Source organism: Pyxicephalus adspersus, chromosome 2 (genome assembly GCF_032062135.1).
Source record: "Pyxicephalus adspersus chromosome 2, UCB_Pads_2.0, whole genome shotgun sequence".
Classification (NCBI taxonomy): Eukaryota; Metazoa; Chordata; class Amphibia; order Anura; family Pyxicephalidae; genus Pyxicephalus; species Pyxicephalus adspersus.
The window spans coordinates 83,611,144-83,637,061 of NC_092859.1; the positions used below are offsets into that span (position 1 = coordinate 83,611,144).

The window sequence follows — 25,918 nt, forward strand, 5'->3', positions numbered from 1 at the left end:
TATATATATATATATATATATATATATATATATATATATATATATAATATTTAGGAAAAACTCTTCAGAAATTATTTACTGGGACATCATGTATAAAATGTATCTTCAAACACCAAACATTTGCATTCTCACTGACCATTGACAATTCCTCAAATTCAAATAGCAGACACAAAGTTCAATCGAAGAGTGAGTATGCCAATGTCTGCACGAATTATTTAGCAGCACTTGTAATTACATATTCTTCTCACTTAACCACCAATTGAGAGTATAGAGCCATCCTGCAAATGTGCAGTGCACGCCGGTGACAGAATCACAGTCAGCCTGCATGATTGGAATTGATGACTGAGCATGTAGAAAGCTGACCAGGATGAAAGACAAAGTGAGAAGAGTAATGAAAAGTCACCTTTGCTGTTCACTATAATTCTGCCACAGTGTACTCATTGGGGAGATGGTGGTGAGTCATTGTTAAGTCATTGTTAAGCAGGTAAAGTCAGTAAGTGAAGAGTACTATACACAGTATGTAGAACACAGGTCAATAAAAACGTTATATACAATAAGAACATTTGCCGTAATCAGTTAAGCTGGAACGTAACACTATCTCAAATACAAGCTTAAACCTCTATTAAGCAAAATGACTGCTTGGGCTTTTACCCTCCCTACAAATAAAGATGTATTTATTTTACCACCACTGATGGATTTTCCTGATGTAAGCATTTTAATAAAGTTAGCCAGTGTTAGCACTTTATCTACGAGTTTCAGTATTTTTTTTTTTTTATTTTTTTTTTTAAACAAAATCTTTTTTATGATAACCAGTGGACCTACAGAAGTACTATTCAATGACTTATAATATTAATAAGTGGATGGGCCCCAGAGGCAGCTTGGTAACTGAAATAACTTGGGATTTGGGAAGGGGGAGGATAATATACCAATATTACACTAAAATAGGGTATTATTTGTTCAGTATAACCTTAACCAAAAATTATATTTTCTTGCACATACTTGTTGGTAATTGCAAAGTCCTAATATTGCTTTTGGTTTCCATTATATCATCATTAATGATGGTTTATTTAATGACTTAAAAATAAAAAAGGAAAGACTAGAGAACATTTTTTTTTATTATTCACTATAGCAACTGCAATCCTTTCAATTGCAAAGACAGAAATAAGTTCTCATTTCTCTGCAAAGTAGTCACTGAGCTATTAGCGATAATAGCCTTTAGAATACCTGTAAATCGAGTTGGACAATTTTCTCCTTGCTCTCATTGAGCTGGCTATTAAGCTCCCCCACGGTGTCCTCCAGAGACAGAACACGGTCTTGTGATGCTCGGAGCTGAGACTTCTGCTCCTGTACTTGCTCATGCAAATCCTCTTGTGCCTGTTTGTGACTTTCTGATTGGTTCTTCAATTTTTCCGTTAACTGTGTCACCTGTAACATGAACACGGCAACACATGCATTTTAGGGAAAGAAATACATACTCTACAAATAGGTTGGCTGTACTATAAATATCCAATACATTGACTCAATATTAGCTAACAGACCAAGAATATTCTTCTCACCCATTCCAAGTGTTAAAGAAAGTACTGAAGTTATTGGTTTAGCAGAAAAAACAAATAAAACTGCTGTTATTAGATCAGCAACAATAAACATCCGATAAACCAGAACCATAGCACCTTCCAAAGCTAGTATTATAATAATACCTCCTGCTACAATAAGATTCCTTGGCACCATAATTTTAACTCCAAGCACTATACCACCTGTATCACAAACATTTTCCCCACTACCAGCACCATATTTCATTTTGCCACTACTAGCACTCTAAAAATATTTCCCTATCAGTCAATGTTCGTTTGACCGTCAAAGAAAAACAAACTGTTAGATAACACTCAAAACATCAAATGTATTTTTGTATTTACATTGCAGCAGTCTGAATACCTGAAACTAACTTTCATGTTTTGCAGTCTCTGCACAGCAGAGCATAGACTTGGAAACAAGGATGGAGCACCGACAGACAGTTTTGCTGCAGTGCTAATGTGCAAACAGTCATACTGATGCAAAACTAAAAAAGAAAAGCTGGAGAGGCAACCAAAACAGTACTCTGTGTTACATGTTGCAATCTCTCAATCCAATTCGTAAGATACAATAGTGAATCTGCTCTTGTCAGTCAAGGCTCCCTTGGTAAGGGGTATTTTATGTGAAGGACCAATAATCAAGGGAACCACATAAATCATGTCAGATCATCGAGTCTTAAATAAAGTAGCAAAAATAAATTGGATAGGTAGTCTGAGTGGATAACTGTATCCAGAATGAATTCAGGGGCTGCTGTAATCACTTTAATCAGTTGAATGGTAAAAGTATAATTGGATTCATTTTAGTCTGGCACGCTTTGTAATCTGCTATCAGTGTAGAAATCACATGGAGTGACAGAAATAAGCTCATCAGTCTGCTTATTTGTTTATCAATGTCAAGTCACAGGCTGGGGGAAGGTAAAGACCTGTGTGTATAACCTGTATCTCTAGCAATGAAAAATCAGATTCCCTGCTCTGACATTAACAATTACCAATAGCATGTGTCTTAGGCAGAATTTAAATTTCTTCTTCTTTATAAAGCTCCCCTACTTAATTTCCAAACTTCTAAACAGCGTAGTAAATGAATCCTCATGAAGAGGAGCTAACCACATGGCCCGATTCAGTCTCACTTTATGTGTTCAGGTTCTTTACAGTTATAACCTGGCAGAAATGAATATGCCAAATACCTGTTCCTGAAGAGCATGGTTTTTCTCTTGCAGCTGGTTGAGAACAGCAGTCTCTCCTTCACCTGCCTGAATTTTAGCACAAAGGTCTTCCCGCTCTTTCTCAAGTAGAGAGATATTCTTTTTGCTCTTCTCCAGTAAGGCCTCAAGGTTTTGGATTTTTTGGTCTTTATCCCCAATTTGACGCAACACTTGCTCAAGATCACTCTAAAGAGGGAGAAAAAAAAAGAACATTTGAAGGTGACAAATGAAAAAATGTCAGCACATTCAAAAGGTACACATTCCAAAGGTAATCAATAATAAAATCAGTATACATAATTCTCTATGCAAAGATATGCCAAATGCCTCACATCAATACAGGTGTAGCTTTTCTAAGTGTGTAGTGAAAGGAACACTTCAAAAGCCATTTTCTTGCACTAAGCCACTGTCAGAGTATAATGTAATCTTGATGTTGAGAAGCTTGTGTGTCATCTGGAAAAATAAGTGCGGACTTTAAGGTACAAGTTAAGCTAAAACTGCTTTTTGGAGTGTAAAATTAGTTTTAAAAAAAAAAGTAACTTTGTGCTGTTGTCTATTCTATAGGGTACCTTTCACTTCCTGCCCTGAAGACACAAAAAGAAAATTTCACTCTTTTTTTTTTTTGTGCTGCAGTGTGAACTATAAAATTTTTTACCTTGGTGATATATTGAGAAGGTAAATCTCTACAATAGGGACGAAATAGGAAGAAAAAATTAAGCTTACCTGAGCTTCTCTTAGTTTGGATGTAGTGGTCTGTTGAACAGTCTGCTGTTCTTGGTGCTGCTGCCTCAATTTTTCTAGCTGATGCTGTAGGTCAGTTGATGTAGTGGTTTTCTCTTTTAGCTGTATAAATCATTGTAAAAAATAAATGAAACAGTTTTTAGTTTTATTTCCTTGTTTATTCTCTAGGGAATATTTTACAGGGGTTCAGAACCCTAATCATTAATTGTTTAGACAGTGCTACTAGTAGTTGCCCCTTTTTAGAAAAAAAATGTTACTTTTTTTGTTTAAATACTTTCATTCACTGAATCACTGGTCTGTTTTAAAATATGCAGATCAGAGTGTTAAATTTTCTGACTTCACTGTATATACGTTAGAAAAATCAGAAAGCATGAAGGCCAGACAGGCAGACTAACATTTTCAGGAGAAGTCCATTCTAGATTTCTCTCAGTATAGAAGAAGATATTAATATTTCAGAAATCTCCCTATTTACTTTTGACCACTCCATTAGCAATCTGTGAGGCTTTCAATTAGAGGTTCACAAGGTTTATAAAAAGCAGAAGCTGCAATTAAAAGATTTCACTTCTAGAATAAATTACACAATTTTTACTTTTATGTGTAAATAGGTGATAATGTAAAAAACAATTCAGCTAGAAATTGTGACAAACAAGCACAGCACATTCTAATAAGATATTAGTCATTTACACATGTGATGATGAATGCCACATCAGCCCCTTGATATTATATGCATCCTCCATAAAGGTGAACAAACTGTAACTTGGTTGTTTTCCCCTAAAGCACTGAAACACAAGGCATTAACGTATAAAGAGAAAGACCGCTGTTTACTTCACTGTGTATGTGTTGTGTAGGTCTACCAGAGATAAATGGGATGCATTCTGAAGCTGGGCACAAAGTATTTCATGAAATACACTTGTACCCAAGTGTATGTTTAGGCACCTTAAAATGTCATCTACAACCATCCTGCACATGTACCTTTTAGCCATTAAGGAGTACCAGAAGCACAGCCAGTTGTGGATTCAACAGAAACTGCAGACACAGAGGCCTTCACTTCACTAGGCAAAACATTTTATTCCGTCAGAACATTTGACATTTTAGGGACAAAAAAGCCCCCTTTATCTAGGTTGATAACATCAAAAATGTAGGTGTCTTAAAGTTAAAAACACTCAAACTGTGGTTATATTATGCAAAGTGTTGGCCTCTTTTTCAGTCACACATGCAAAGGTGCACCATTTTTTTTTTTAACGTAAAGCCACCCTAAACACGCGATTATGCTTGCTAAAACAACTATTGCAGAAAAAGTCTTGGAATTTTGTCAGAAATAAAATAAAAACATTAATGAAGGCCAGTAAGAGGGGCAATAAATCTGTAACACATACAAAATCAAGAAGATTATGCGGATGTAGGATGTTCAGTGCTTCATAAATAATGAAGGATACACACATTCACATTACACAACCAGGAAATAACTAGAAATACAGAAATAAGTAAACATAGATACCTGCTCTTCTGCACGTGAAAGCTTTAGCTGCAAATCCGCCACCTGCTGTTCCTTGTCCATCAGTTTCTCAGCAGACAGCTGTCTCTGCTCTTTGAGCCTTCCATGTGTTTCCCCAAGCTGGTGCTCTGTCTCCAATAACTTGCTGTGAAGCTAAAAAACACTGGGTCAATTGATCTGCTGGTACTTTCCATTGATTAATCACATAAAACTGGATTGTCATTATATCATAGTTTACAGGACTTCAGTTCATCGCAGAGAACTGCTGAACACAAGATAAAATATTTAGAGCTGCTATAGGTCAAGACTAATTTAAAAAGCATTTGCCTCTCTAAGATCATGGTTTCCATTAGATTACTGATTTATATTTACATAATAGAGGGATAGACTGGAAACCAATTGACCAACAACACACACACACACATTATCTCAAAAAGAGAACTGTTGGTTGGTTGCAGACATCTTACTATATAGAAGAAAATAGGTCCAAAGCTGAAGACTCCAGTAGTACGAGGAATTGTTTATTCTAATGCTTACCTAGGAAATATCAAGCCATGTTAACTACATATACTTGTACATCCAGTTATTGTGTAGCCATTACAAAAAGAAAGAAAAAAGGTAAATTAAAAAAGGAATTTAGTTTTACCTCCTAGAACATAATGACCAGTTAATGAAGACCATAAAAGTTTAAAGTTACTTTGTAGCTTAATTTCAACTTTCTTCCTGTGGTAATTTACTGTTCATTGGATTTAAAGTAGAACTAAATTCTTAGAAAAAATACAGAAAACAAAGTTAATAAATAATTACTTAGGCTGGGTATACACGTGCAATAATTATCTTTGGAAAGGATCTTTCATGATCATTTTCAACAACAAACAACTGCATGATGCATGAATGAGCGTTGTACATACAGCACCGTTATGCTCTCTGGGGAGGGGAGGGGGAGAACGAAGGAGTGGCACCTGTTGTGCTTTCATCCCTTCACTTCCATTACGATCCTTCCTCATCCGTGGATCTGCCAGTACAGTCATTGGGACGACAAACAATGAGCCCTGAGGCGACTATTTGATCAGAATCATCTGACGTGTGTACGCAGCCTTACCCTTCCATGAGATTCGGTTCAGCAACATCTTCTAAAATAATTCATATCTTATAGATCAAGATAACTTGGTTTATGCTCCATAGATGGAACCCAAAATATGTAAAACAGGAACTACCTGTAATGCCAATAATTGTTCCTCCACAACACAGTGGAAAAATTAAGGGATAAACTACTTGCTACACACAGGACAGTTCCAGTTTCATACATTTTGAAGGTGAGGATATAGGGAAGTTCTTTCTTCATACTGTCAGTGTTGTCTCACTTTCCTCTAATAAGACCTTATTGGGAAAAAATTTCAGAGGGGAGAATCGATTTAAGTTTTTACATGACATTAGTGCATGGTTTTCACCTGTGGTACTTATATAGAGGACAGGGGAAGAGTTTAAAACACAACTGGCGCAGAAATGAAGCTACTGGTGCCACTTACTTGGCCTTGCAGTAGGAAGGCTTTTTACAGTGCGACACCTGTTGTTGTGCTTTTTGACTACCAGGTTACGGCTTTTTTTGCATCCAGCTCAATCCTGATAACAGATCTCCGGTACCAAACTTTCCCCAAGAATATCAACAATATCAGCTTTGTGTAGGCTAATCATCGCATAGGGATGACTTGTTAGGCTGAGAAAAATCAGCACTAAAAAATGTATTATGTCTTTAAACTAATGATTAGTTCTTACAGAAATACATAAAGATGTGAAGATGTGTCACCTGGTTAATCTCACTTTGCAGCTGCAGGTTGTGCTGATCCTTCTCTTCTCGCTGCTGTTGAAGCTGTTTAAAGTCAGCTTTCAGGTGCTGGTGTTTGGACTCCACCTCAGACAGCTCCTCTTTCAGTTTTTGGTGGGATTCTCCTTTTTCAGCGAGTTCAGTTTTAAGGTGCTGTAAGGATGCCTCACTGGCAGACAGTCGCACATGGAGCTGCTGGCACTCCACATCCCTCTGGTTAAGGCTGACCTGCAGGTTCTTTTTGGCTGTTACCTCTTCATTTTTTTTCTCTTCTAGCTCTGTATATTCCAGTTCTTTCTTCAAGAGTTTCTCAAGCAAACCCTACAAAATGTATAAATGAAAATGTTCATATCCAGAATTCATTCAACAAAGTTGGTTTAGGACACAACTTCACCATTACAAAACTACTGGAAAAAGTTATACAAATGTAGCAGTTAAAAAGGGCAAAAAGTATTGAACCAAAAGCAACAAAGTTGGTAACCTTTATCAGTAGACTCTAAAGCAGGCTGTCCCAACGCCTGCCGTCTAACAGGTGGGCTGTGGCTCTGGCCGGTGCACTCCACAGTGGGGTCAGGAGAAGGACCCTAGTTGGGGGAGCTTACAGACTAGATCCGCGGAGCACGTCTCCCGTAACCATGGCTCAGGGCAGTGGGTGGGTTGAGTCCCTGCAGGTCTGAGCTTGCGATGGGAGAGTGGGCGGGTTCTGGCATCATGACGTCACTCTGGGGGAATTTTCTTCCCCTTTGAGTGACACCTGGCTCCCGGCGCATGCAAGGTCCGGAGTCTGTGCATTTAGTGTTTTGTGAGTTTCAAAAGGTTGGAGACCACTGCTTTAAAGTAAGAGGTTTAGATTCTTGCTTCTTAATAAAAAGACAAGTGCACCTCTGTAAATTAGATTTTTATAAAAGTTGTTCTTAAACAGAATAATATGTTTTTTAAGTCTAATAAGAATTATAGGAATGCCTGGGACTGAATAATCATTTTTTTTCCTAAGAATAGACATCAGAAAAGAATGCTCGCTGCCAAGAGAAAGACAGGGACTGCAGAAACTTTCTGGGGCTATTTGTTGAAAAGCTTCTAACCAGTGTTAGCATCAAAACAACTAGTATTATTTATTCTGAAACTTCCCCCAATTTACCATGACAAAAAAAAGATTAAAAAAATATGCATGCATAAAAAGGTGAACGAAATGTAAGGAAGTATTGTCACTGTAACAAGCGGTTAGAGCTATTCATAAGGCAAAATTTGATTCCTTCTATGTACAGATTGGGACATTGGCTGTCAAACCAGCATGAGTACACAGAGAATAGGGTATTAAAGAATGTAAATACAGTTAGGTCCATAAATATTTGGACAGAAGCAACTTTTTTTTTTTTTTAATTTTGGCTTTGTAAATTACCACAATTATTTTAAATGAAACAACTCAGATGCAGTTGAACTGCAGACTTTCAGCTTTAATTCAGTGGGCTGAACAAAAAGATTGCCTAAAAATGTGAGGAACTAAAGTAAATACATTGCAAATACACTGCAAGGTGCAAGCCACTCATAAGCCTCAAGAATAGAAAGGCTAGATAGCAATAGGACACAGAAGTGAGGTAGGGGTCAATAGGAAAGAGGAAGAACAGAGTAGAAACAGAGGCGGTTAAGCAGAAAGTGGTGGTGCAAGCAGCGAAAGAAGTAAACATTTACAATTCACAGCATTGACATTTCTAGTTTTAACAGACTACCTTTAACGTAAGTCCTTTAGGGACTATACATACCAAAACTTTTTTACAAACCTCCTTTTTTTGTGATAACTCTGAAATGGAGCTTTTAAGTTGTTGTAGTTCCTGGACATAAACAGCAACCTCCTGTGGGCCCTTAGCAAGCTCTGCTTTTAGTTGGTTTATAGTAGCCTACAAAAATGAGAAAAAAAAGATAAGAGCAAACACTGACCAAAACAAGAGTACCAGAGAACACTTGACAACATATGCACTTTTTGACAATACAGACCATTTTACAAGGTAAAAAAATAACAGAAGAAAATGCTGATAATAGCTTGTAAAAGTGTAGTAAATATAAGATGCTTGTGTATTGTATGTGTGTACAATAAATATGTTCTGCTAGGAAAGTTTGAAGGGCTTTTCTAGATGACTTCACGGAGTAAAGTAGAATATCCTTGGTTCACCGATCAATACATGCTAACCTAGGCTTTAGCCAAGTTTAAAAAACACAGCTCAAAACTTACAGAGGGCAGCCATTTGGTCTGTGATAGAGCTGAAGCTTAGAAATCCAAAACTTTTGTTGAAAGTGGAATCTCCTTTTTGAAAAGCTTTCCATAATGACATTCAAAAAGCTGTACCCAAGTGCTGAGGAAGGTGCAAGAAAAGATGGTTTTCTATAGCTAATGTGATATATACATTACACAGACATCTATTATCTCTCCAAAAAGGATTTACATGTAAGATTATGTAACATCTACAACACATTACCAAATACTTATTGGGGCCCGATTTATTAAAGCTCTTCAAGACCAGATAAGATAGACTTTCATGGCTAAGACATGCATTAGTTTAAAAAGATTGAATTCCTGACACAGCCCTTTAACGATATTGCCATATTTAATTTACCTTCTTACTAAACTAGCTTGGAAATTCCAAATTTTTTTGACATCAAACTACCACTGGAATACTAACAATTGCCACATGTATCAAAATATTAAAGGCAAGAAACTTTTTCCACATTCTGTGTTAATAATACCAAATGGAAAGAGATTACTTTCACTCTTCTCTATGGCAAAGAAAGACGGCATGGTCTCTTCTTTAAAAGAAGACCAACATGACTAGAATAGTTTTTTTAATGAAATAGTTTAAGTTTTATAGGATGTTGAAATATTTTAGTTTGTTTTTGGTGGTATCATACAGAAAAGTGTATTTATCCTGCCCTTGTGCGAAATTTCGCTGTTGTAAAATTATTGTTCTTTGTTCTTTTTGGAGTTTACCCATTAAAGTTCTACAGTTTTCAGCACAATGAGTTTCAGGACGATTTTCGACTGACACAATAATTGCTGAAAATGTTCAAAAGGTGTCTGAAAGCTACGTGAATAAAATAAGGGTCATACAATAATATTAGGTTGTTGAAGTACAACCTAAACACATACACAAATTTACAAATAGATTTGTACAGCGCAAACTCCTGGGACTCATTTACTTGCTGGGCCATATGCAAGGTTGATTTTGCGCTCCTTGTCACCTCATTCCTGCTCTTTTGTTGAATTCTAAACTACAATTGTAATTTATGTCTATGTTTTACACCCTAAAGTACCTTAACCCAGTGATTTTCATCTAGTGTGCCGTGAGAGATTTTCAGGTTTAATGTGGGAAATTATCGAACTACCATTGTCGAGTGTCTGTGCTGTAGTGACTGGCAGAGTAATGTAATACTCATCCATGTCAGTGGTTGGCAGTAGGTAGCTTAACTGTCTTGTTTATTCTTGGAGACAAGAGAATTAGCTACAGAGTGTCATTTTGTAATATTTTTGATTTGTGGCATGCTGCAGAACTTTTTCAATGTAAAAAATGTGCTGTGGCTCAAAAAAAGGTTGAAAAACACGGCCTTAACCTAGACCAGGCACTCAATGAAACCTCATTCCAACATACCTCAACAAATAAAACATATCTGGCATTCACACAAATATAAAGAAAATTGTAAGACCTATAAGGGATAACATACATTAACTGAGAACACTTAAAGCCTTGAGGTGTCAAGTTCAGTTTCCTAAATATGAACAGAAAATTAAATGGCAAACAAGCTTGATTTTCATAATATAGATAGTGGTATAAATGTTACCTTGAATGGACTTATCTCCATTAGAATGCAGACAAAGAAAGAATGACAGAGATGGTGGATGAAAGATGAAAGACAAATGACTATCAGGCATCATTTAGACGTGTTTACTCAAAACCACTATAGATAATTTACTTAACTTCTACTGACTGTTTTTTGACAAATGATAATATCTCTGAACTTGCAAAATATTGGCAAAGCCCAACTGTACATTTATTCTAAACTTAAAGTGGACCCAAGCCCAATGTTTTCACTTTACATAAAAAGGTAGACAACCCTTATATACAAAAGTAAAAATGTTTTTGTTTTTTTTTTCAATTAAACACCCTTTTTCTTTAAAAAAAAAAAAGGGTGCAGCGCTGCAGCCATCAGGACTAAATGGGAACGCTGATATCTACGTCACGAATCCTGGGAGGCTTTTTGCTGCTTTAGAAGGGGCATTTTTTCCAGTGAGGGAGAAAGAGATGCCGATGTCACACATGTGAAGGGAGATTGGCTGGCTCCCCCCCCCCCCCATTTACAGCGTGTTATGTCACCCGATCTCACACCTTTGCAGTGCAAGATCAAGTGACGTGGCAAAAAGACCGGCAAAAAAAAGACTGAAGGTGGTGGTGCCATGAAGAAGAATTCCAGGATGGCACAGGACAGCAACAAGGAAAGCTCCAGTGCCATCTGCGGTATTAAAGGTAAGTGTAATTTTTTTTTTTGGGGGGGGGGCTTTAGTTTCTCTTTAACAGTTAAACTTAAGGTGGTGAAAATAATATACAGTAAGTGTAAAGACTTATTGTATTTTGACTTATAGTCATGCCCAGAAGCAGTACAAGGTCTGTGTCACAGACCACAGTCTATAAAGTGTGCTCTGTATGACAACAGTCGTTGCTGCAGTAGGTCCCATCTAAAGATGGTAACGCAGAAAGTGTGCATTATGTGCAGTGTCTATTTTTACACAAACCAATGAACCCCAAAACCTTGAAAAGTGTTAAGAATACAAATTTTCAGAATTCCAACATTCTATTTATTTTCAAGGTTAGACATTTAAATAGGTAATTTTTTGTGACTTCCCCATTCCTAACAAGCTAGTGAATTTGAGTAATTTGTTACAAACAATAAATGCAAATACTCCTGGCACAGAGAATCCTGTGTGGATGAAGGAAAGAACAATGTTAGCAGTATAACAGAAAAGTAACGCCTGGGTAATTTTTCTGTTCTGTTTAATGGCCACTTATTTTGCTCTGACATCCCTTTTTATGAGATAAAGAGGTGATTTTTTTTCTCCCATTGCCATAAATAAGACTGATGAGAAGATGAATACGCTTATCTACAAAATCATTTGTTATATGCAATCTTTTCATGTTGGCTAGAATGGATTTCCTTTTGCATATGATGCTTGGTAAAAAAAAAAAATGGATCATCTATAAATAAAAATACTAAAGTCACTCTGTATTGCCCCGAAAAAGTACATAGTCATGGACTTTTAAATAAATTGTTCTACAGTTAATAGTAGATATACCTTATGATACACAATGGGTCTGATTTTTTAAAGCTATCCAAGACTGGAGAAGATATACCTTCATGTAAGAACCTGGTTGACCCAGGAAACCTGTAATGGATTTCATAAAACCATACGCTATTAGTTAGTCAATTTTCTCAATCTTTGACCAGATCCATTCCAGGTTCACCCATGATAGAATATCTTCTCCAGTCTTGGAGAACTTTAATAAATCAGAGCCAATGTATAAAATGTTGGTAACAAATGGGAAATGAGAGCAAAAAACACACAACACTACAAATGCAGCAGTAATGCTGTTACTCTTAATGATCCTCAGAATCAGTCTTAATTTAACAGTAATTAGTCTACATATATTCATTTGCTATGTAATAATACATTGAAAACAAAAATCTCTACATGATAAATACAAAAATAAAATTAGTTTTGGACAGTGGTCAAACTAGTGGTCAATTCATAAAGCAGTAAGTTTTTGTTGTGGGCATACTAATGCTTAAATAACGAAGAGCATTATAATGATGATTTGTAAAAGTCATGTGATTGCCTTTCCTTCTCTTTGCAGGTTGGAGCAAAGAGAACTCTAAAGGACACCATCAACTTCATATCGCAACTGCTTTAAACAAAATAAAGTATACAAAGTCTTAAATTTCTAGGTTATTCACTTGCCCCTTACACCTTCTTACCTCAGCATTCGTATTTTGCATCTGCAGCTGTTTACATTCATCTTTCAGCTTCTCCGATTCCTTCTCACGTTCCAGAGAGGTTTTGTCCATCAGTGTCTGGACTTGGATAAGTTCTTTTTTCAGCACAGCAACATCTTCAATACCTGGCCTTTGGAGCTGTAAAGCAAGAAGACTATAACTATACATAAGGCTAGAAGATTTTTTAGGAAACCATGTTCTATCTATCTTTCAAGGTTATGTATCATCAATGTACAACTGGAAAATTTATATTACTAAATGATGTGACTTGGGTGTCTGAAAGCAAATTATCTTTCTTTGATTTCTAAATTTAAGCATTCCCCTAAATTGTATATAAACCCAAACAGGAAACTTCTCATTGCATTCCTCTGGTCTGATATAGATACTGTTGAAAGCATTTTGTTATATTTGATCAATAAGGGCAACCTGTTGGTCTTGCCAGAAATGTATTGCTATACTGTGAACTCTGTAACACACTGAATCCCCCAGGAGGGAAAATGTGTACTAGAAGGTCTGTCAGATGAAATACGAGAGAGATCTAAAAAACAATAGATGTGAACAGGAAGGAAACGAAGTAAAATCCCAAAGGGATATCCCATATCATGACTTCATTAAAAATTTGCTTCATCCCTTGGTCAGACTGTACAACTAAAATATATTACTTTGTGTTCTTATGTAAATTGTATTTGTGTAATTTTGTTTATTCTGAAAATTTAATAAAATATATATTTAAAAAAAATGCTTCTTAGAAGTTCTTCTAATGAGGAGTTGATGCCAGCAATAGGAAGGTGGCACGTGGTGTGACATGGCATTTACAGTTTAGGAACAAAACCAGGAGTTTTGATCATTTAAGGAATCTCCACCTTAAATGTACATAACAAATGCACGGATGAAGGGATACAGCCCTGGAACAATGGGTAGGTAGAAAACAAAGGCCACCTCAGTAATAGACTGCAACTTTTTTTAAACTTGTTTGTGATGTTTAATAATTAGTTTGATATATTATGATTTTATTCCTATACATATTTTTATTCATTTTTCAGAGCTACTTTCCAGGGTAATTGCTAGTTTGAAAGTCTGGGCTAAGCAGACCTTTTCTTATGCATATTTTTGTTGAACATCAGTCTTCTTTCTAACCCTCTCCGAACCTACTCAGAAAAGCACTACTTCCTTGATACACAACCTAAATCTATCTTAACCCTCAAAATGCACCTGCTTTATGTCAGTTTAACATGGCCAATTAAAATGACCAACAAACCTGAACTCGGAAAGAGCTGGCAAAGATGACAGCACATCCGAGGAAAGGAGAGTTTAGTTCTGCATTCAGTCTGCAAATATCAGCTATGTAGATAACTTTATAACATATCATCTTTAGTAAAAAGCTCCAATAACATTTACCAGGTCAGTCTTCAAATTTTCAACTTCTTGGGATTTTGATTTTAACTGCTGCATTAGGCTTTGTACATGGTCTTCAGTTGCAGCATGCTTTCCCTTCTCTTCATCATATGCTGCTTTCAGCTCTGGGGAAAAAACATAGTAATTCATAATGAAAAAACAGTGGCAGTTTTATTTTTTTCCCCCACCTAGACTTTTGTATTTAGCTGTTTACGATCACTAAATAACATAAGATGAAGCCAAAACCATCAGCCCCCTGCACATAATCTGCCCAGCCAGAATCACATTACGGTTGCTTAATGCTTGTCTACTTTGGAACTTCTCATGTTCATGTAGTGCCCTTGGTTTACATATGACCCCAATATAAATAAGGACACCAGTGCAATAAAACAAGTCAATGGAGGTAGTTCACACTACCTGTGCAGCTTTTTAAAAAAAACTGTGCAAGAAGCTGTATGGCATCTAAAACATTTATTTTCAGGTTCACAGATGTAAACTGTTGCATTTAACAAGAGAAAGGAAAATGAAACCAGAAGAACTCAAGTAAACCATAATTCAACACATTATGGTGCACAGAATCTGTAATAATGTATGGAATATACCTAGAGTTTGGTAATCATATGGAAATGTACAATGGTGCATCAATTCTCCTCAAAAGTTCTATTATATTTGCTTCAATTACACTATGTGATCTAAAAGTGTCTATTCTGAGAGTGGTTGGTAAATTAGTTCAGACTATAGTATTTCTTTGTTTATTACTTTTTATGGAACAGCTTTTTTATGCTATTGCTATGTTCCTGCCCCATCCTTTACCTTTAATATATTCTAGTTACTTCATTGTACTTACCTACAATTTCAGTAGCCAGTTGTGCAGCTTTTTGCTCAAACAAATCCTTCATTTGTTTGATATTAAAAATCTCTGTGCGGGCTTCCTCCAGTTGTTGTTCTAAAGCTTGCAATTCTGTGGAAAAACAACCATTGCATTATATATATTTTTAATTTTTACTTCAAAGCTAATAAGAATAATATCTTTTAGTACTACTAGATTATCCAACATATAAATTAAAAGCTATGGTAAAAAGCTGAACCTCAGGAAAACAGCTAAATACACAAATTAAATACACATATCATAGTCAATATACATGACAAGAGAGCATGTGTAACCACATGGAGAGAATATCAAGTCATCATAATCTTAATTTTCAAATTATGACACTTTTCTCCTCACTTCTACCCCCAAACACACTTAAATTAAAGGATGAAGGCCCATATAATAGAAATTTGCTTAACATTTGGTAATCAAACAACAAACCTGGACACATAGAATGCAAAATTCATATGCAATATTCCACATTTACCAGGCTAAATATATTTAAAACATGTCATCTATCATTTTAATCCTGAACAAAGCATACAAACTCTAAACAACTTTACATTCCCTGTGGTTTGGCACATACAGTTTCATAGACTGCTTTTAGTCTTGTCTCAACAGACTCAATAGAGCTGTGGAAAATGTCAGTGCTTTATAAATGTATAAATAATAAATCATGACTTACAGGAACCCCCTTCCTAAGCTACTTTCTCGTTAGCCTCAAATGATATTTCTGAGACATTTCTGATGCCTTGTCAAAATAAAATACTAATTAAAGGGTAACTGTATTTTGGGACTGCTGCTAAAGGGTCACCATTGCCAGTAATTATTTATCCTAACTGGATGATATTTTAAATGGGATAGCAATGTGTAACAAATAATAATGGTAAAGAGGTATTTTTTTTTTTTAGAGATTTCTTTTCCTGTCTACATGTACTCTCTACATGTCAGCTGTACATAATTGCCCTGGATCAGCTTCTTGATTACAAAAATGGGCAATGGCTTTTTCTAATGTCAATCACGAGTGAACATGACAGGGTGACATTGGCACAGTTGTTTAGAGTCTCAACCAGCAGCGCACGTGACAAGGTAACAATGCCATAGAAAAACAGTTGTCATCCTATGAAAGGACTGCCTCAAAAAGCACCAAGAGCTTATGAAGAAAATAATTAGACTTAGGACAGATGCACACAACATATTAAATCCTTAATATAACGTTTTACATTTTACAGTTGCATGTTAACATTTATTGCTGCACTTGAAGACAAGCTATGTATCCATCATTACTAAAAAAGACTCTTTACTATAAAGGTTATCAGAAATTTCTGCCAAAGAAGACTGTAGAAACAAACAGTATCAGGAAATTGAAGTAAGGATTGGATAAATCTTTAGTTATAAGAAGGATTCACCAGTTGTGTGTTTAATCTAGGAAATGAATATGATTGCACTGACAGGGTGAAGAGGCAGGGAGAACCGGTAGCTCCATCACAGGGATTTTGTTCTGCTCTTGGTTTAAACAGTATAAAATCATTATTATAATTAGATAGCACTGAGCTTTTGTCTTTTTTACACGCTTACAAAGTTACTAATATCAGTACCTTGTTTTTACAATAAATATTTTCACTTCAGTTTCTAATAATGTTTCCAATAATGAATAAGTGAACAAACAAAAAATGGTTTTGCTGTAAATTGCCCTATGAACCCATCCTATGGAAGTTCAGAAGGTATTTTAAGCAAACCTAAAACCTAAATCGATAATCAACAGCATTTCAATTTAAAATTCATTTTCAATCTTTTTAAATCTGTGATTTTATCAAAATAGGACATATTGATCTTGCCATAAAGGTCCTTGATCATACATTTCCTGTTACAGGGTAACAAATCCAGTCTATAAACTGCTCTCCAGTGTTGTAACCCCATCACATGCCTTTTCATTGGTGATAACAGGCAGCCTGATTATGTGTTTATTGCAAGGATATGGTTTGCCACTGAGAAGCCGGTCCTAAGTAAAGCCACACAGCCAATGCTGGAGCAATTAAGTGTATGCACAGTAGTAAGGGATCAGTGACAATGACACGTAAAAAGTTTGGTTAAAAAAAAAAAAAAAAATGAAAACAGTATTTTCTTTATTAAAAATGGCAATTGCTTGAATGTGATGCCTCGGCTATTATACCTGCTACAAACCCTGCCTGTTCAGATCCCTGTATGGATACTTAAAGCTTTCAAATCAGAATTTACCAAATTTATGGTTTCCAGACACACGGAGAATAAGCACGAAAATTCCACGCTTACTTAAAATGCATGGTGGAATGTCTTTCCCTGATCCTCTGTTAAACCATAGAGCAACACATCTAGCGAGATTAATAGACTGGTGTATTAACAAACATTTCAAGTTTTGGGTGCACTTAGCAAAATTAGGCCTCATTGGTTTCAATAGATACCCTGGCCTGGGCTCCATCGGCGGCTCAAAATAAGATGACCAGGCACCCGTTGATAGGTCCCACCTTAAAGGCAATTGCAAAATACATTCAGACACAAGGGGTCCCTGCTTTTCCATCTCCATTGTCACACGTTTTGGGTCATGATGATTTCCCTACTGGTTCTTTAGACCCGATTTTTCGAATGTGGCGGGCCAAAGGGTTCTTTAGAGCCAGGCACTTTTTGAGGGGAGATGCATGGGGTTCATTCATGGATCTACAAAGCTGATCATGATCTGCCAGCTTTCAGTGTGTGGCACAGTATTCAATTGACATACTTTCTCAGATCCCTCCCCTTCTCCATCTCAGTTTATCGGCCCACTTCTGCCTTTAGAATCGCTGTGTAACTCTCAATCAGGTGTTAGAGGTTCTCTGTCATGTGCATATAACGTCCCCATCACGCTAACGGATAGAGATACTCCAGTACTAATTACTAATAGTACTAATAGCAATTTGTTGTGTATTATAAATGTTTCTGTTTTTAATGTACTTGTGCCACCCCATCCCTTTTCCCCTTACCCACCCCCCTTCCCTTTCCCCTATTTGTTAATGTATACATGGAAAAAATGGTTTCGGAGATGTTCCGGGTGCTCCACATTTCAAAGTATTGTTCATACTTGTCTGTGTTATTGTTGTTTTCCTTTGTTTATTATCATGTACATTTTGCTATTTGTAAATGTGATTTATTTTTGTACCTGGAATTACCTCGATAAAGATTTAATTATTAAAAAAAAGGCAATTGCAGACTGTTTTAGCAAACACGATGTTTTCTAGTAAGGTTTTGGATTTACTGTAATGCAAAGGGGAGGGGGCAGTTGTTTGAGAGAGAAAAACAGAAAGAGGTGAAACAGAATACTTAAGCATGAAGCAAAATAACTCAACCCAAGAAAAAAAAACACCCAGAATTTGACAGATCAGTTCACATTTTTTATTCATAGGGTCGCTAAGTACCTGTGGCTGCTACCATGGCAATCCCATCTGAGGCAGAGTTCTATAAAAAAAATAAATAAAAGAAAATTATAGTACAAAGGAGGCATTAGGCTCTACATATACTGAAAGACATTTATGTATGAAATTACAACTAGTGTAATTATTGAAGCTGCAGAGACTACTAGAAATTTAATGGAAGGTAATTTCATTATATTTCCAACCAAAACAAACTTCAGAAATATATTAGTATACATGGAAGATGAATGAAACTTATTTGGCATAATACTGTGACAATGACAAACCAACCAATAAAAAAGTTAAAAAAAAAATGTTTAGGGCCCCTATGAGTTAGATTTCTTCTAGCACTGGGTTAAGTGCTAGAGTGCTGAAGTCTGCTTTTTGGGAATGAAGCTGCTTTGAAGACTACAACTCTACCACAAATATTCATTTAAAAATCTTACACTTACATATTAGTGTTTTGTAAGATAGGAGGTACAATGTATATTAAATAAGCACTTTAATGCCACTCAGTGACATGCCTATCTAGGTGAGATTAATAATTAGTGACCTTTTTATAGGATGTTCAAACTGAGCATATGAAATACACGTGCAAATAATCTTTAGTAAAAATGTCCAGATCAGATCCATAGCTGTATGCAAACATTTGCACAAAAGTTAATTTTAGCACCACCCTCATCTACCTACTGGTCAATAGGTTCCTCAATTACGATCAAAAACAATACTTTGGAAGGGGCAGTAGCAGTACTCAAAATGTATACAAATCTGGTGAGGTTACTTTGAAATCCACAACATTTATTTACCCTTTAATTAAGAGATGTGCACAATGCACACATTGTGGGAGATCACTTAGAAGCTCAAGGGGCTTTTATTTTAACTACAACATGTAAATGTATAACAGTAGGATAGCCCATGCACAAAAATAAACAAAAAAAAAAAACATATTCACAAACAGACAAAAAAGAAATAAAAATAGATTACTGCAAACTACAAGGAAAAAACAAAAAAGAAATACATGTGTGCATAAACTATTTCAGATAAGTCAGACATCTATGGGCCTACTTCAAAGATTTTAAAGGAATTACTTGCTTCAGCTGCTCTTGAACAGTTTCCAATTCCTTTTTCAGCTCTTCGGCATACCACTTCTCCTCCTAAACCGAGCAAAGAAGAAACCAAAAATAAAATTTATTGTTGTAGATCACAGGCTGTTTGGATAACCTAGTAATACATTTTCAGTACACTGGTTTTATTACTGAAATATTTTTTACTGATTTACTTCTGGGTACCTAATAATTTGTGTAACATTGGTGCAAATCATCCACAACATTCTAAGTTACTGACTGAGCATAACATAAGAATTTTTAGGGGTGGAGATCTTGGGTTCTATAATCAACAGGGACACAAAATATATAAAGTTTTCCTCGTATTAGTATTACATTTTCTTCCACAACTCATAACCTAGCATAAAGCTGCCCTAATGGCTACAGATAGGATCCAGGACTGTGAGCTCCTTTTGCAAAAAGGGAAATACCATGATATATTCTAATTGTTCACTTATATTGCCTATTGTACTTTTTCCTAGGAGATGAACTATAATAGTAACATTGATGTACATGTTCCTTGTTGACTACATGCCAGGAAAATGAAGCACACCTTTACCATCTACCATGCCACAAAAAAAAAAAAAAAAAAAGATATATAGGCTGTTCAGAAAAACTGCATTCCTGTAGTGCATGATTTAGTTGTAGGGGAAACACAAATAAAACATTCTATAGGCTTTTATAAAAGGCCTATCACTTTTCCGTTTTTTTGAAAAGTCTTCGGAGCAAAATAAAGGGGGTATTATGTCATTAACTCATCCTTTCTCGATCTTTATAACATGGGGAAGGCCTTGAAAAACCTGTCAGGTCTTTAGGGAACCCTGGTTGAGAAGCACTGCTGTAACTTTTGAGTACCAATACACTCAATTTGTAAAGAACTGTTCAGGTGTAAAATACTTGAAAGTTGAAGATTCTCACATTAGCATGAAAAGTGGGTATACTACATAGATGTTAGATAAAGTATTATCTGACTAGTTCATGACTTTAGCTGCTTTTTTTTATACTATGTACTGATTTTCTATTACTTGAGTTATTCAATAGTGTTGATTAAACATCTAAAACACCCAGCAGGACTTTCAGGGTGTGAATCTCCCCACCTTTAAATGCACAGCAGCCAACACTGCAATAGATGAATCTGTAAACACATGTGGAATTTGTAAAAGAAATCTCTAGTAAGACACGTGGGCTTTTCTCTATTATATTGCACTGATGACCCTGCCAGTATCACACTTTTTTTACTGTGACAGAATTTACGCACTTTATCTGTAGAGGTGTATTGCTGTCACTCTAGATCAGCGTTTCTCAAGCAGGGTTCCTGGAACCCTAGGGTCCCTCCAGAGGTTGCTAGGGGTTCCTTGAGTATTTATCAATTTCTGTCTCAGGACAGTTTAATGGACATCTATAATCTCGTTGGCGATCTGTAGGGGTGACATTCATCCCATCGGCCAGTAATGTAAGAGGCATTCTTCCCCTTGACTACCATGGTAATGTGTTGTTGCTAAAGACTGTGAAAGGCTGCCCTAGGCTGTGCTGATTTGGACTACACATATCTCCCTTCCCATCTCAGTTTCATTGGGGGAGGTATTATGCAGTTCACAGAAGACAGCTAACAATATTGGGCGTGATTTATTAAAGCTCTCTAGGGTGGTGAAGATACACTTTATTCAGTGAACCTAGGTGATCCAGCAAACCTGGAATAGATCTAGTTGAGGATTGAAAACATTTACAACAAATAGCAAATCCCTTTTAGGAAATCCATTTCAGATTTGCTGGATCACCCAGCCTCACTGATGAAAGTCTATCACTGCAGTCTTGGAGAGAATTAATAAATCAGGCCTATTGTATCAGTTTAGTGCAAATGTAGTTAAAAGGGTACTGGATTTCTAATAGGATCAAAAAGTTTGTTTCTTTACTTGCTGAAAATGCACTTAGCCTGAAAATAAAGAAAATGAATACAGCCATGACTGTAATATACTACATTTTTGTTTTCCTAACCTCATTAGTAAAATTATGCTCTAATCTTGATAATTATCACCTTAAGTGATGTTTGCAAATCCTTGACCTCCTGTCGAAGCAGCAATACGTCTTCCCTTGGGATACAAAAACATGTTTTAAAAAAATAATTAAATATAAATGACCATTTGTAGGAGCACAAGTTAAAAATAAATACCTAAATTGTAAAACTTGAAACTTACAGTATATCTGCAAGAGGACAGTAACGTCAGCATTTAGGCATCCCAAAGACCAATAATAAATAAAGTAATTGAAGTGTGTGTGGTCAGCCAAAACTTTTTTTTCTTGGTTTAGAATAGAGTGAGGAAGGGTGAGAACCCCTGTTGACTTTTTACAGCTATCGAGGGCACCGTTGGAGATTCCCTAGAGGAACTCTCAACAGCAAAACACTGAAAGACATAGTAATGCTTTTCTTTTGTAAAACGGGGAAAGACTAGAACCCATGTTAGTTTGTTGCAGGTTTTCATTTACTTCCGGTTTAGTAAAGGTTTCTATGCTGGAAATGTAGGTAAAATTCTCTAAATGAGCTCCAGATAGCAGAGTAAACCAGACAGAAGTTCTAACCCTTCCGGACTATATCCGTAACAAGGAAAAAATGTTTTTGGCTTGACATACTTGTTAAGAACATGCAGGCTATTCCATAACTTATATGGCTAATATTGTGTAATAGTAACTGGTCTATTTGTAAAATAAATTGTTGGCTTTCCACATGTTTTAAAGGCAAACTAAGATCCACCTGGAGATTAACCTGATACGAAGATCAATCTGACCCTGTAAGGTGAGCATTTAAATAATCAACGACAACAGAGCAGATCTAAGAATTAAAAGACAATTTTCTCAGAGTATTAGGATTGATATATCAACATATTAGAGGCGCTAAACTGCAACTGTACAAGTCTATTGTCTGCATGCTGCACTACAATAATGTCTAATGAATTTACAGGACTGCTATAGCTGCTTGTTGGATAGTCAATCAATGGGCACGGAGTCCAGGTTTAGGGAATCCTAGAATTCCAGAAGGAAACCAGAGCTGTTGTGCAAGCTGTAGAACTCTTCAGAATATTCAAGCTCTAAATGTTATATTCAAGAGACCAATATATCTTTGTCAAAGTCACCCATAATCAGAATTTTATATAACTTAAAAACTGCTGGTACAGTTCCCAAATGATTTGAAAAATAAAACACATGAAGAATACACAAGGTGTTATACACATACCTTTCTGAAGCAGAATTGGCCTCTCCTCCATTACCTTGCTCATGAGAAGCTTCATAATGTTTAAAAAGTTCTTCAGCTGTTGCATGGGCTTTCATACAAAGGGGACAGATAAAGCCCTAGAGAAGTAAAGAACTACTTAGTGATGCAGTTTATCATTTTGTAACCAACATGATTTACAAATGCAGGTGCCAGGCCCTCTGGGGTGGACTTTGCTTTTACAAAAGCTATAACTATATAGTAGCACTGCTTTGCAATGCTTGACACTTGCATACATATCTCAAAGATTTTTAGATCTTTTAACTGGCATTTTCATAACAAAGTTTAAAGTACAGTAAATATTCAGCTCCTTTAGATCACATAGCAAGAAATCATAGAGAGGATCGCTTATGCATAATGCCACTCAAAGGGTAGCACTGTATTTTATAATCCTGTACCCAAAGACCTCCAAACAAAATTGAAATATGCTCTTGCTACAGTAAAAACTATGTTTTATTGGCTTAGCACCTGAATTATTAGGAATAGAATAATACATACTAATAATAACAATATTAATTACACATTAAGGAAACGAGCAGAATAAATACCACCACCACTGCTTTTTTAGAATGTACAGCAGAAGACAAGATCAATTTTTGGGTTGACTTGGCATAAGTAGAGAAAACAACCTTCCAGTAACCTACAGTAGGATTAACAAGGGAAAGCCATCAAGTGACAGATATATGACACCTGGAGCTAAAAGGAAATGAATAAGCATTCCATGTTTTAATTATCTGGTACAGGTTACAGGATGAATGGTGAAACCTAAGAGTTTGCTCTGGTTAAAAGTCCCATTTAAGTTAACATAAATAGTGTAGTAATGCATTTTGAATCAAATTCTACAGAGTTCAAGTTAAAAAGTATCTAAACCAAAGAACTAAAAGTAATGTACTGCAGTTTAGCAGCCCTTAAACATGGTTGCACTTCTTTCTAAGGGTAAGAACACTTATATAATCTACAGCATGAATAGGGGTTCACCTAGGACTAGAAAAACCTCCCCCTCTTGCAACTTGGACATGAATAAGAATAAGATTCAGGAACTTTTTCTGCAGCTGGTTCCTGAAATTCCGTCTGAAAAAAAAAATGGCACAGCAATTTCTGTGCTGTACTGCTAGTTGCGTGGGATTTACAGATTTAGATTAGAATCTTGTTGATATCACTTATGTGCTGCTCAAAGTTCCCCTTGATGAAGCTGTACCCAAGAACCTACAGTACATAATTATGCCAAGACCGTTCACACAAAATAATACTAAGGCCCAAGTCATCTATTTTACATAGTCCATTGGGTTGGGGGAAAAATGACACGTCTATCAAGTTTACCTGATAAACAGTTATAAAAAGAAGGTCCTTTTTTACACAGAAATGTGTAATACTTGCCAACTGCCCTATGAATAAGGAGATCAGTCACTATACTGATCAGATCTGTTGAAAACAAAGTGGTGGTGCAGATAACATTCAGGGTTTGTTTGGGCCAAGGCCACTAATTCAGTATTTGCTCAAATATATATGCTCAAATAACCTATGCATGGCAACTCTTCCACAAACTGTGCACTTAGCTGCAAATGACCCTTTGAGTATATTTTCAAATGGCAATAGGAAAACATAGAAAGTTGGATGCCTAGCTGGAAATTAGCAACATATTGCCAACTCAAAGATTTAACTGGAGCCATAAAAAATAATGTGTCATTTGTGAATCCAAAATGAATAAAACAAGAATAAATAAGGGATACAAGCTGTGATGTAGCATTACTGTCTCGTATACAATCTGTACTTCAGCAACCATGTGATAACGATACATTTCAGGACAGCTAATAAGGCCAGCATTCTACTTTATCAAAGCATGACTGAAAATCAAAGTAGCTGCACTTAATTAGCCGTGAAAGTCAATTATTCACAGAATGCATGCATGTAAAACATTATTGCCATGATAGTGCTTTAGAATCTTGGAAACCAAAGTGCAGAGTTTGTGCCTAGAAGCAGCTTAATAATATTCCAGGGATTGGCGCCAGAGGACAAATGAAAGGATTTATACACAGAAACATAAGCTCCTACAGGGAAGGAAATTAAAATGTGATCTATGCGTGCAGTTTACAAAAACCAAATAAATAAATAGTTATATAAACAGCTCTTGCAAATGCAACCCAATTAGCAAAATAAAGGTTTGGAACAATATAAGTGGAAAGGTGTTTATTTGAAGATTACAAAATGTAGAACGATTTGTCAAATTTTAAATTTTCACAAACAGGTCAACAACATAAGTTTTTTGAATGGCAAGAGGAGCTGTATGCTGTGTTTCTGCTCTGCAAATGGCCAAAAAATATATATATATATATATATATACATACACACACACACACACATATATCAAAGTGACCCACTGCATCCAAAGACTGGAGGTCTCTGGGTGCACCTAAATCCCACCTCACACATATCAGGGTGCACTAAAAACTCAACCCATTCTCAAGCCATTTTTACAAACAAATATGAAGTTTATCTTTCGTTAGTGGTGAATATATATATATATATATATATATATATATATATATATATATATATAAAAACAAATGTTTTTTGTGCAGGCTTTTGCACTTTTGACTTTACAAGTGTTTGTTTAAAAGCTCCATGTTGCTTGTACGGTCCTATGGCTCGTACAGTGCCCATAAAAGCGCATATAGGCATTTGCAAACATTTTTATAGCCAGGAAACTGCTTGCTGAATAGAAAAAAAAAGCACACAGCCTGTTCAGGCTTTATAATGTTTTAAACAGAGAAAATGCCTACAAACGCTTGTACAGGCTTTTGGAAATGAAAGTGTTTTTTTCTGAAAACAATCCTGGAAGCCTAGCTGTGCTGAGTAAGCTTCCAGGAGCATTTAACAGCCACGTTTTTTTGGAAGCAGGTCTGAACAAACCCTTACAGTATTTTAAATTAATTTTTTTTAATACTCTATTTGTTCAGTGGAACACCAAAGTGTCTATTTATCAATATTTTTACGAGGGGTC

The 25,918-nt window shown here is 36.0% G+C and overlaps 1 protein-coding gene across 4 annotated transcripts in view; it reads right to left on the reverse strand.

Annotated features, from left to right (window-relative positions):
- The window catches only part of EEA1 (early endosome antigen 1), a 62,410-nt gene that overhangs the window by 26,870 nt on the left and 9,622 nt on the right, over window positions 1-25,918 (reverse strand). For 2 of the 4 annotated variants that reach the window (XM_072401242.1, XM_072401243.1), the window contains 13 exons: window positions 22,882-22,997; window positions 21,688-21,742; window positions 19,638-19,703; window positions 18,556-18,595; window positions 15,104-15,217; window positions 14,260-14,381; window positions 12,844-12,999; window positions 8,607-8,723; window positions 6,811-7,149; window positions 5,007-5,156; window positions 3,491-3,610; window positions 2,753-2,956; window positions 1,225-1,425 (listed from right to left, as the gene is read on the reverse strand). In XM_072401242.1, the coding sequence (XP_072257343.1) occupies window positions 1,225-1,425; window positions 2,753-2,956; window positions 3,491-3,610; window positions 5,007-5,156; window positions 6,811-7,149; window positions 8,607-8,723; window positions 12,844-12,999; window positions 14,260-14,381; window positions 15,104-15,217; window positions 18,556-18,595; window positions 19,638-19,703; window positions 21,688-21,742; window positions 22,882-22,997 (1,800 nt within the window). Of the gene's footprint in view, window positions 1-1,224; window positions 1,426-2,752; window positions 2,957-3,490; window positions 3,611-5,006; window positions 5,157-6,810; window positions 7,150-8,606; window positions 8,724-12,843; window positions 13,016-14,259; window positions 14,382-15,103; window positions 15,218-18,555; window positions 18,596-19,637; window positions 19,704-21,687; window positions 21,743-22,881; window positions 22,998-25,918 lie in introns of those variants that run through there. The other 2 variants (XM_072401244.1, XM_072401245.1) reach the window with 2 other exon arrangements.